The 12,641-nt window shown below is 35.5% G+C and overlaps 1 protein-coding gene and 1 pseudogene across 1 annotated transcript; one reads left to right on the top strand and one right to left on the bottom strand.

Annotated features, from left to right (window-relative positions):
• Nucleotides 1–235: 235 nt before the first annotated feature.
• LOC131605279 (GDP-L-galactose phosphorylase 1-like) lies at nt 236–4,213 on the top strand (annotated as a pseudogene).
• Nucleotides 4,214–7,882: 3,669 nt separating this feature from the next.
• On the bottom strand, nt 7,883–9,942 carry LOC131605280 (uncharacterized). The gene is made up of 6 exons (XM_058877654.1): nt 9,759–9,942; nt 9,298–9,557; nt 9,027–9,123; nt 8,380–8,855; nt 8,145–8,280; nt 7,883–7,983 (listed from the first exon to the last, which is right to left on the bottom strand). The coding sequence occupies exons 1-6, from the start codon at nt 9,940–9,942 to the stop codon at nt 7,883–7,885; spliced, it is 1,254 nt and encodes a 417-aa protein (XP_058733637.1).
• Between the last annotated feature and the right edge of the window lie 2,699 nt (nt 9,943–12,641).

Consider the following 12,641-nt stretch of genomic DNA (forward strand, 5'->3'; position numbering starts at 1 on the left):
CCATCAAACAGAAAGATAGAGTTGTACTTATTGCGGGCTTGTGAAAAGATCCCCTCAAAGCATCAATAATGTGGGTTAGATTAGATGAAGTATGATTCTATAGTTTGAGTTGGAGTAAAATCAAGGAATACTATAGGTTAATTCATTAAGATGGATTTGGACTTACATGGATAATTATTAGACATGATATGTTAGAGTATCATGGTGTTGTTTAATCATGGTAGCTTACTCGGAATAGACTTTGGTTGTTATGCTGTGTTGTTTTCTCCTTGTGTCATGTGATACATTTGAGACATATAAATGCCTATATTTTGTGTATATATGGTTACAAAACTCTGGTTATTCATGTAGGTTATTGGATGGTGGATTTGGTCTTGGAGAGGCCATTAACGAGCGACCTGCTCTTTTACGTGCTATTGTTGTAAGTGCAATTGCAATACTTGTTCACTTCATTTAGACATTATTTAAATTGGATTTAATTTAACGAGTGACAGATAGATGCTGAAATTATAATACAACTAAATAAAAAGCTCTCCTTTATAGTCGACAACAGTTATAAAAACTAAAACCTATAACTGCAACAGTTAGATGTAAAATCTTTTGATGCAATTTCACCCAGAATTTGATGCTTTTAGAGGAGTTGGTCATCGACATAATTTGTTAGCAGTGACAAGTCCATCAAATCTTAAACATTTTGGTATTATGCCTGTTCAACTTCCTGCTGATCATTAGAATCTATTTACAGTCACTAGCATATGACCGGTTTGGTGGTTTCTCTTGTCCAACATGTTTTTTTCTTATGTTTAGTGATTGGCATGTTTTTTTTCTTTGTTCTGTGTTGTGCTTTTTAGAGATGCATGAATATACTTGGATTCTTTGTTCTCTGTGTTGTGCTTTTTGAGGATGAAAAAGTTGGTATATGAGCTTAGTTTTGATATGGTTTTGTGGTGAATTTGGTATAGGTGATTCCGGGTGAGTGTGGTTTCATTGCTCAACTCAACGAGGGTCGTCACCTCAAAAAGAGACCAACCGAGTTCAGAGTCGATAAGGTTCTTCAGCCTTTTGACGGAAACAAGTTCAACTTCACTAAAGTTGGACAAGAGGAGGTTCTGTTTCAATTTGAAGCTAGTGAAGACGGTGAAGTCCAGTTCCATCCAAATGCTCCGGTTGATGTTGAGAATTCTCCAAGTTTCGTTGCCATCAACGTAAGATTCTTTGCCTTTGTTCATATTTTATCCTTGTATGTGATTCATTAAAGCTAAAGTAGATGTTTTATACGATGTTTGTTTTTATGATAACAGGTTAGTCCTATTGAGCATGGGCATGTTTTGCTGATTCCTCGCATTTTCGTTTGGGTTACAACAGCCTCGGTGCGTTTGCAACTATTAACCATCTTCACTTCCAGGTACTGGACACTATAGCTTATCCTATCGCTTTTCTGTCTTGAATATCCCAAGATAACTACTAACTTAATGCTCTTTGTTGGTAATTTCATTGCTTATCATTTTTCTGTGTCAATAATCCAATTGGAATTCGATGTTTTTGTTCGACATATGCAGGCTTATTATTTGGCTATGCCCTTTCCTATCGAGAAAGCTCCCACTAAGAAAATTGCAACTTTGAACGGCGGAGTGAAGATGTATGAATTGTTGAAATATCCGGTTCGAGGTCTTGTCTTCGAGGGCGGCGACACACTTGAAGATTTATCGAAAGTTGTTTCAGATGCTTGTATCTCCCTACAAAACAACAACATACCTTACAATGTTCTGATTTCTGACTGCGGAACACAAGTGTTTCGCTTACCACAGGTAAAGAAAATCTCAAACTAAGTTCCTACATGTGAGCACTTATCGTATAAGTGCTTATTTCTAAACACTATTTCTAACAAATAGTTGTGAAACAGTGTTATGCAGAGAAACAAGCTCTAGGAGAAGTGAATGCTGAGCTTCTCGACACACAAGTGAATCCCGCGGTATGGGAGATTAGCGGCCACATGGTTTGGAAAAGGAAAAAGGATTTCGACGAGGCGTCTGAAGCCAATGCCTAGAGGCTTCTTGCTAAGGTTTCACTATCCGAAGCGAGGTTTCATGAAGTCAATGCTCTCATCTTTGAAGCATTTGCCTTAACTATAGTGATAGCAAGGTTCACCTTTTTTAGGATTATTTTATCAAAATCATTAGGGCCCACTACATTTGAATGTGGAACTTTTGCAAATACGGACAAAGTATGCAAAACAATTAGAGTTTGGTTTCAAGTAAGAAAGTATGTATAATTAGTGCATGCATTGATTGTACAAGACATATTATAACTACACTTCTTAGGAAATGCAATTTCATGGTTTTTTCTTTCTAATTTTGTTTGACTATTTGGTATTTTTGTAATCATGCTCAATTTCTAATTTTACGTGTTTAATTTAAAATTGATAAATTTGAGATAGAAATTATCTGCGGATTTAGCTGCAGGGTTTTCCTGCAGATTTAGCTGCGGAATTACCTGCGGAATTTTCTGCCGAAGATATTACCCAAAAAGGTTTTAGCTGGGGACGTAAAACCGCAGGAAAATCCGCAGGTAACGTGTTTCCTGCGGAAATTTAGCTAAAATCCGCAGGTAAATCCGCAGATAAATCCGCAGGAAATTCGAGTATTTCTAGTAGTGTCAGTTAGTACACCAATTACGAATTTCACAAGGTATATTTAGAACAACATCGACTGTGAATATGATTTATATGTTGTTATAATTTTATTGTTTAGTATACAAAATTAGAGATTAATTAAATTCACGATTAATTAAATTCACCACCATCATGAGTTTGTATTACATTATAAATTGTTAAAATAAAACTCAAACTTCTTTTAACATTCAACGTCTATGATTAACCGACTCTATATAAGTCTTTTATATTATTAATACATTTCAACTAAATTCAAAATTATTAAATGAAAGTTTGCTGATTTATTCTTTTTGTTATTATTCTCTTCTTATTATTCTCCTCTTTTGCATCACTTCTTAAAACTAATTTAAAACTGATTAATTTTTATATTTTAAAAACTTTGTTGGCGCAATTCCTCATACTATTTGGTGGCGCAATTTGGAGGATCAAGTGAGAAGTATTTTTTCCACTTTAGACTACTTTTAGGAGCAACAAACTTTTGTGAAATACATACCATATATTCACTCAAAATTTTAAGTTGATAGGTGAGTGAATTCTCTCACTTATAAATGTTCAAATCTCTACATTCATAATGTGAGACTTTGCCACACTACTCACACTTGTGATTTTTTTTCAACATATCTTTTATGTTTGAATTTACTTCAACAACAAATTAACAATATGATTAATTTCTATTTAAAAACTTATCGTCTCATAATCTAGCTATAATATAAGAAAATTAGTTGTTCTGAAAAATGCAACATTGCCCTTAACTCTAATTCTGCCACCTCACCATGAGAACAATTTTGGTCCAAAAATTGCTTTTAGCAACAAATGATGTCACATTTTTTAATTTCAACTACCTGGTTATTGTATTATGCATTTACTTGCTAGGTTTGATTTACTTGATGATGTCACATGGTTCTCTTTGGTTCCAAACCATCCCATTCAAACCATTTTTTTTTTTTGCTTTTTCACAATTATCAAAATGTCATTTGAACTTTTCCATGCATTTTCTCTTTCTTCCTCCACAAACTTTTCCTGCTTTTCCATGCATTTTCACAATTTTCTCTTTCTCCCATTATTGTTCCTCTTCTTCTATCACTCATACACTCTTTAATTTCTCAGATCCTACCTCATTCTTCTTCTTCTTATTCTTTTCTTCTAACCTTTTTTCTTTTAACACAAATACAAATATTGTTCTCTCTTTTGTTTTTTATAAAAAGAAACCGTTTTTCTTCTTTTTATCTATGTAAATTAAAAATCACAAAAATAGAGAAAAAGGTACCAATCAGAATAGGACTTGGAGTTGTTCTGAACACTGCAAAAGTTGAGCCATGGTCGTTTTTTGCTATTTTTGGACTTCGAACTGTTGGGCTTGCTATGAGTTTCCAAAGATACAGTATTAGATGTTCATGTGTTTTGCCTTTCTGTGTGCTACTGTTATAATTCATAATTTATACTTGACAGGTTGTTGAGGGTGCCAAAAGCGTTGGATCACCACAGATTATTGGCATAGATATTGATATCAACAGGTATGATATAGGTATATCTCAAGCTTGATTTACTTAATAACATGTACGATATATGTTTATAATGTTGCAAAGTGATTTTTAAGATTCTTTTCATTTTATCGTTACCTGGATATGTATTTGTAGTAAGTGATTTTGCTATGTTATCTATGTTAAGATCTTCTCTGAAACCAAATCACTTAAAAATCTTAATAATCTTAAGTGATTTACTTAAGTGATTTTGTAGTAAGTAAGTACAACCATTTGTAAATGAGGTGTTTCTATAGTATAAAAAAGACAGTGCATACAAAAGTAAAAATAAATATGTTTTATAGTGATATTATTTGTTATTTTAGTTGCTTATGGTTTCTTGATTGTATATTATTTGTTGGTGCAAATTTATTGGCTCACATATTCTTATATTCTTTGTTGGTTGTTGATTGTTTATTTCAATTTATTGATTCATTATTTTTCTATGAAGTTTGTAAAACTATTGAACTATTTCATTATTTACTATTATATGTTTAAATTTTAATAAAGTTAATAGGTTGAAACTACCTTTCTTGATGGAACAAATGTAAGTTCAGATTGCGCCTAAGAGGGAGGTGAATTAGGTACTGTAAATTTTTTCATGTTTTATGTAATGAAGGTGCTTATTTTTCTAGTTTATGGTGATGTTATCAAAGTAGTAACTGCAGAAAAATAAAGAACGCAAGGATATGTCCTGGTTCCCCTCACAATCCGAGAGTACTTCAGTCCCTTTTCAACACAAAAGAGATTTCACTATTGTTAAGACTTGTACAAGACTAACAAGATCAATGAGAACAATCCTCTTGTGACAAACCAAATTGATATGAGAACAATCCTCTCAAAAAATTCATTCTCTTGCTTCCAACAAACCTGGACATCAAGGTACAACAAACCAAATATGAAAATAATTTTAAGTAAAGAAGTTGATGAACATATATTATTCACTAGGATTGATATTTTCTGTCAAGAAAACAATTTATAATGACATTAATAGTGCTCAAGTGTTTATTAATGAATGAGAAACTTTTCTGAAATATCTTGAAACAAAGTGCAAAAAAAGTTTCAATGAAAGTTCAAATATGTAAAACACTTGTATGCAATTTTGTGGACAAAGTGATGTTAAATTGCAAATGAAAGAAGCGCTTTTGAAATCTGAAAAAAGAAGGGTGTTTATAAGCTCTTAACACCCTTTGGAAAGTGTGTAAAATCATGAAATAGTGTCATGGTTGAAGGATGAAACAATATGTACGTTTGGTTCAAATTTGATCATAAGACAATGTCACTGCTTCAGTGTAATCGACTACAGAAAAGGGTGTTACCGGTTACGCTGAAGCGTTACCTACAAAATTTGAAATTTTCACGCTCATAACCGATTACGGGAAAAGCTGTAACCGATTACGCTTCTTAAAAATCTGAATTCCAGTTACGCTAGCCAATTTGTGAAAAACCATTTTTGACAGTATGCAAAAAGAGTGGCTAGCAACAAGGTTTTTTATATGCATGTAAATGAAGATGTTGATCATTTTGAGCGTTATAATTATCATAAAAATTTAATGTTTGTACATCAACATAAATAATCAAATCCAAGCAAGTATTTGGCATGTGATGCAAATGTCTTGAACACTTGATGCTAGTTGAGTGCTTGAGACTTTTTCCATGGTCATTTGACTTTTTATTTGTCTTCATCAAAACCATATAGATAAAGAGTCTTAACTTTACAACAGAATTAGTAACGGTTCGTGATTGCAAAAATTCTAACAAATAAATGAATTAAATGGTGAATTTTAGACTTAAAGTGCACTAAGAAGTAATAAAGAGTGTGTGTTTAGTATATTTAACTAGTAGCAGTGGCGGAGCCAGAAATTTTATGCAATCTGGGCAAAAACTTTACACCATTGATTATTTATCTGTTTTAATTTTCACACCCTATTTTTACTAATTTTTCGCCTAATTTTGCCCCTGATTTTGTCTAAAAATCGACTATTAAATTGGGGGGAATACAAAGAAAATAGGGGTTGAGCCCGGGCGCTTGCCCGGGCTAGCCGGGCCTTGGCTCCGCCCCTGACTAGTAGGATACTCGTGCTATCGCACGGGTCCCGTCTGAATTCATATTACCTGTCGTGCAGTCTCATTTGTCAAGTTTGAATTTATTTTTCAGTTGATTAACATTTACATAGTTACAAATATAGACTAATAACATGCATCGACTTTTAAATTTATAAATAAAAAGAACTCTTAGATTAATATATTTGACCAAAAGAGTATTAAGTCTTTAATGTTAATTAGATTTTGTTAAAAATATTTTACAATTTAATAAAAAATGAATTATATACTGAATTATTACAAAATAGTAGAAAAAAATATTTACAAGATGGACATTAAAATGAACAGTTTACAGTTGATATCTATAGATACGTTCACATCTACCAGTGGATCTATGCCTGCAAAGTCTTTCATTGCGATGAACAATCTACATCTATTAAATTGAGAAACAAATTGAAAAATAAAAATAACTCTTAGACTAATATACTTGAACAATTTACATCTGTTAAATTGAGAAATAAAAAGAACTCTTAGATTGAAATTCTGGACTCAGATACGTGATGTCTAACAGGATGTCACGACATTACTATCTGAATGTTTGTAAACAAATGAACAAAGATTAAACAGAAAACAACACAGGAAAGTTGTTAACCCAGTTCGGTGCAAACACACCTACATCTGGGGGCTACCAAGCCAGGGAGGAAGTCCACTATAAGTAATATCAATTCAAGGTAATACAAGCCAAGATTACGCCTTTCACTTAATATCTACCCAATGCAACTTCAATCTAAACCACTTAGACCAGAGATCCTACTCACTCCCCCTCAATCACAGCAGTGATTAAAAACTAACTAATGAAAAACAAAAGAAGACACTATTCAAGGACACAACTTGATCTTGCTTAAAAGCTTTGATCAAGTACAATAATACTCTTGCTTAAAAGCTTTGAGTACTTCTTACAACTCAAAACAAAACACCTAGACCAAGACAATCATCATGATGATTGTTTGGCTTACAAGAAAGCTACAACGAGAAACTTAACCACAAAGAACTCTTAACAGTTTCTTAACCAAAAACCCTGACGGCAACAGCAGCACCTGCGTGGAATATATAGCCTTCATACAATACAGCAACTGGGCCTTGGATCCACAAAATAGTTTTTGCCCTAATAAAACAAATCTTCATAAAACAAGGAACTGATAATAATAATCATCCAAGACGTCCTTGAAACAGATCAGAATCCATCATTACCAAATATAGCGCATAAGATCTTATCAGATCATATAATCATAAGTAGTAATAGAAAATAACGAACAGCTGCGAATGTCATGACATCGGCCTTGACATCAGGTAAAGGCCTGCATAAGGAAGGAATTCGCAACAACAGAAAGCATGTCATGACACTAGTTTTGACAGGATAGAACCACAATTAGTTTTACCAAAAATTATAGCCAATCAACAACATCTACAAACTCCCCCTTTGGCAAATTTTTGGCTAAAACACTAATAGATGTAAAACAGATATCAGAGCATACACAGCAGCCAACAACAGAAAAATAAATTCTGTAACAGAAAAATAAATTCTGTAAGCAACAACAGCATCTTGATTAATCACCAGAAAACCAGAAAACAACTACTTAATCAATTGTTACATAAACCACTTGTCCTTGTCAGGGAGAACCAAAGAACACCCAAATAAAGAAAACCACAAAACAACCATGTCCAAGATCCAGAAGATTACCAAAACAACTAAACAGAGAACACCCAAATAAAGAAAACCACAAAACAACCATTACAGCAAAACAACAAAACAACACACTATAACTCCCCCTTTTTAGCCACAAAAGGAGCCAAACATCAGATGAAGATTTAATCTTCAGAGCCAGCAGTATCTTCATCATCCTCCTCACTCATCTCCACATCACTGGAGCTACTAGTCTGGGCATCAGCATCCTCATCATCCTCAGCCTTATATTCATCCTCACTATCAGCATCCATCTTCTCACCATCACTACCAGTAGCATGATCATCACCACTATCAGCAGACTGCTCAAGACTTTGTATAAGCTGTTCAAGCTTCATCTTCCTATTTTCCAGTTCTTTGCAGGTCTCCTTTAGCTCAGCTATAAGAGAGGCTTTGGTCACAGACTTGCTAGTTTGAGATGTCCTAGCAGATGTTGAGGCATCAGTCCTTTGAAGCAGCTTGTAGTGAAAAGTCAAAGCACTTTCCCTCTTGCAGACAGAATCTTTAGCTTTCAAGATGCCAGGGTATTGCTTTAGGATGATTCCACATATTAGGGATGGAAAGGCAATAGGAAGCTTAGTGGCAGAGGTACCTGCATGTCTCATAGTCTGGTCAAAAATATAGGTCCCATAGTCAAACACAGTCTTGGTCCCTATAGCATAAATGAATCTACCTAAGCCAACAGCAATGGTAGAGGTGTGATTGGTGGGCACCCAGTTGGCAGAACCAATTTTATGCAGCAGAGCATACTTGACAGTCAAGAGACTAGCAGACAGTTTACTTTTGATGGGCCACTTTTTAACCTTCCCCCCAGTGATGGTGTTGCAAACCTCATTATCAGTTACTTCAAGCTCAGGTTGAGCTTCAGCATTTCTACCTAGATAGTGATTTATAGCAGTAGGGGAGAACTCTATGCATTTTCTTCTAACATAAACTTTATGAAAATCATCTGTTCTACCATCAGCACAGTCTTGAGATAAATTGACAATAAACTCCTTCACAAGCATTTCATAACATTTAGAGAATTGAGAAACAGTCTTAATCAAACCTGCAGACTTGATGAGCTGCATGACCTCTTGATTTTCCAGAGCATCATTTTCTAATTCTCTTTCTAGGGCCAGCCTTCTTTGATACACAAATTTCCACTGGATTGCATTAGAAGCATAGTGCAGATATATGTTATCCAAAGGAACATTACGGACCTTTGTAGCATATTTAGTAACAGCAATCTTCTTCTTGGAGGGGATGTCAGGGATATCACTTGGGACATCAGCTTCAGAGTCAGAAACGCTTCTTTCCTTCCTCTTCTTCACACTAACTTTGCTTCCAGACTTTGAGGGTCCAGTGGGAACTTTCTTCATCTTTTCTTTAGTAACAGTCTTCAGAGGAGTAACCTGTGGCTTGAGAGAATGTTGCTCACCAACTTGTTTTCCCTTACGAGCCTTGACCCTGTTGGAGATGCTGGAGATGAGGTCATCATCAGCAATATCAATAGGATCATCAAGATCATCTAGGTCCACCATATCATGCACATTAGGGTTTTCATCTTTCTCAGCAGGAACAACAGGAATCTCTTCATCTTTCTCAGGTTCAAGAGTCTCATCATCTTTGGTACCAGATGCTTCAACATTGATAGCTTCAGATGTTTCAACATTTTTGGCAACAGGGGTCTCATAATTATCAACAGATGTCACAACATCTTTAGCAACAGGGGTCTCATCATTTTTATCAGCAGATGTCTCAACATTATCCTGATCTTTGCTGGCATCATCTTACTCACCTTGATCATCATTGGAAGCAGGCATTTGGGCTAGAGGAACAGATATGCCTTCAACCTTGTGCCCTTCATTCAAGATTCTGGTGACAATATTTGCAATCGCATTATGAACATAGGACGAGCCCTCTCTACCCTGGACAGAAAAAGTTTCTGGAACAGATCCTCCGGTTGATTTTCTTGCATGCATCTTTCTTGGTTGACTGCGAGCAGAATCGGAAGGAGGAACAGTGTTCAATGGTGCGACATTCAATACAACATCTTAATCAGTCACCACATTTGGTGACCTAGACTCCGATGCTTTTTCAGAGGAGGGAGACGATTGCTTTGAGGGAGTACTTTGAGACATGATGAGAGAGAATGGAAAGCTGGGTAAGTATTTTGGAATGCAGAAACACAGAGAGATAGCGTGAGTGTGGAGGAGAGGTTTTGAAGGAATGGAAACCGTTTGGGTAACTTGTAAAAGGGGGGGAAAATTCACTTTAATGTGTAATGATATCCAAGATTTGGAGAGAGAAATAGCGCTGGCCCCACACCCAATTAATTGCTATAATCCTTCACAAAGACAAATGCCTAATTTGTTTCTTAGATTTTCAAATTGATTTGCATCTAAGGCTTTTGTGAAAATGTCAGCAAGTTGAAGGTCTGTAGCAACATGTTCCAAGCCAATTATTTTGTCCTCAACAAGATCTCTAATGTAGTGGTGTCTAATATCAATATGCTTGGTCCTGCTGTGCTGAATGGGATTCTTTGAAATGTTGATGGCACTTAAGTTGTCACAATATAATGTCATGACATCTTGTGTGACATTGTATTCTGATAACATTTGTTTCATCCAAACAAGTTGAGAACAACTACTTCCTGCTGCAATATATTCTGCTTCAGCAGTGGATAAGGACACACAGTTTTGTTTCTTGCTGAACCATGAAATAAGATTATTTCCCAAAAAGAAGCATCCTCCTGAAGTACTTTTTCTGTCATCAGCACTTCCAGCCCAGTTAGCATCACAATATCCAGTGAGAATGGGTTCACATCCATGAGAGTACAGCATTCCATACTCACAGGTACCATTCACATATTTCATTATCCTCTTGACTTGATTTATGTGACTTACTTTGGGTTCTGCTTGATACCTAGCACATACCCCAACAGCAAAGGCAATATCAGGTCTACTGGCTGTAAGGTACAACAGACTTCCTATCATGCTTCTGTATAGACTTTGATCAACACTAGTTCCCTTTTCATCTTTGGACAGTTTCAAATGAGTAGGTGCTGGTGTCCTTTTGTGAGTAGCATTTTCCATTCCAAACTTTTTGACAATATTTCTAGCATACTTGCTCTGAGAGAGAAAGATTGAGTCTTCCATCTGTTTGACTTGCAGTCCAAGAAAGTAAGTTAATTCTCCAACTAGACTCATTTCAAATTCAGATTGCATCTGCTCAACAAAATGTTTAGTCATCTTGTCTGACATCCCACCAAAAACAATATCATCCACATAGATTTGAGCTATCAGAATCTTTCCTCCTTCATCTTTAACAAAGAGAGTTTTATCTATCCCTCCTTTCCTGTATCCATTGCTAGTAAGAAACTCAGTTAGTCTCTCATACCAAGCTCTAGGGGCTTGTTTCAGACCATAAAGAGCTTTTCTTAATTTGTACACATGATCAGGATGGTTTGGATCTGCAAAACCTTTAGGTTGTTCTACATAGACTTCCTCATTCAAATATCCATTCAAGAAAGCACTCTTCACATCCATCTGATATAGTTTGAATTTCAGAATGCACGCAACCCCTAACAATAGCCTAATTGACTCAAGTCTGGCAACAGGAGCAAAAGTTTCATCAAAGTCAACTCCCTCAACTTGAGTGTATCCTTGAGCAACTAACCTTGCTTTATTTCTGATTATAGTTCCCAGTTCATCTGACTTATTCTTGTAGACCCATTTTGTTCCAATGACATTAGAATGTTTTGGTCTTGGAACCAGCTCCCATACTTCATTCCTTTCAAACTGGCCCAATTCTTCCTGCATGGCATTAATCCAGAACTCATCTGTTAATGCTTCCTTGACATTTTTAGGTTCAATTTTTGATACAAAACAAGAGTTTGAAACTACTTCTCTTGACCTTGTAGTGATTCCACTGTTGGGATCTCCTATAATAAGTTCTTTAGGATGATTTTTCTGAACTCTTATAGATGGACTCTTGTTAGGAGGTTCAGTCTCAGATTCTGTGATAGTAGGACTGCAATCATCTTCTCTTGTAGATCCTTCAGCTGTAATATCCCAGAATGTTCCGACATCTTCTGTGACATCTGCTTGATTGTGGGCATCATCAACCACAACATTTATGGACTCCATTATTATTCTGGTTCTTGAGTTGAACACTCGATAGGCTCTACTGTTTGTAGAGTAGCCCAGAAAAATTCCTTCATCACTCTTGGGATCCATCTTCCTTCTGTGATCTCTATCAGCAAGAATGTAACACCTACTACCAAACACATGGAAGTATTTGACAGTGGGCTTTCTTCCCTTCCAGATCTCATATAGGGTGGTAGAGGTTCCTTTTCTTAATGTAACTCTATTATGGACATAACAAGCAGTATTCATGGCTTCAGCCCAGAAGTAGATAGGAAGATTCTTAGCATGGATCATTGCTCTGGCTGATTCTTGAATAGTTCTATTCTTTCTTTCAACAACCCCATTTTTTTGTGGAGTAATAGGGGAAGAGAATTCATGATGTATTCCTTCAGAGGAGCAGAAATCAGCAAATTTTTGATTCTCAAATTCCTTTCCATGATCACTTCTAATTCTTACAACACCATTTTCTTTTTCTCTTTGGATTCTTTGACATAGGTCCTTGAAAACATCAAACACATCTGATTTTTCTCTGA

This window comes from Vicia villosa, linkage group LG5, assembly GCF_029867415.1.
Source record: "Vicia villosa cultivar HV-30 ecotype Madison, WI linkage group LG5, Vvil1.0, whole genome shotgun sequence".
NCBI classification, from domain to species: domain Eukaryota; kingdom Viridiplantae; phylum Streptophyta; class Magnoliopsida; order Fabales; family Fabaceae; genus Vicia; species Vicia villosa.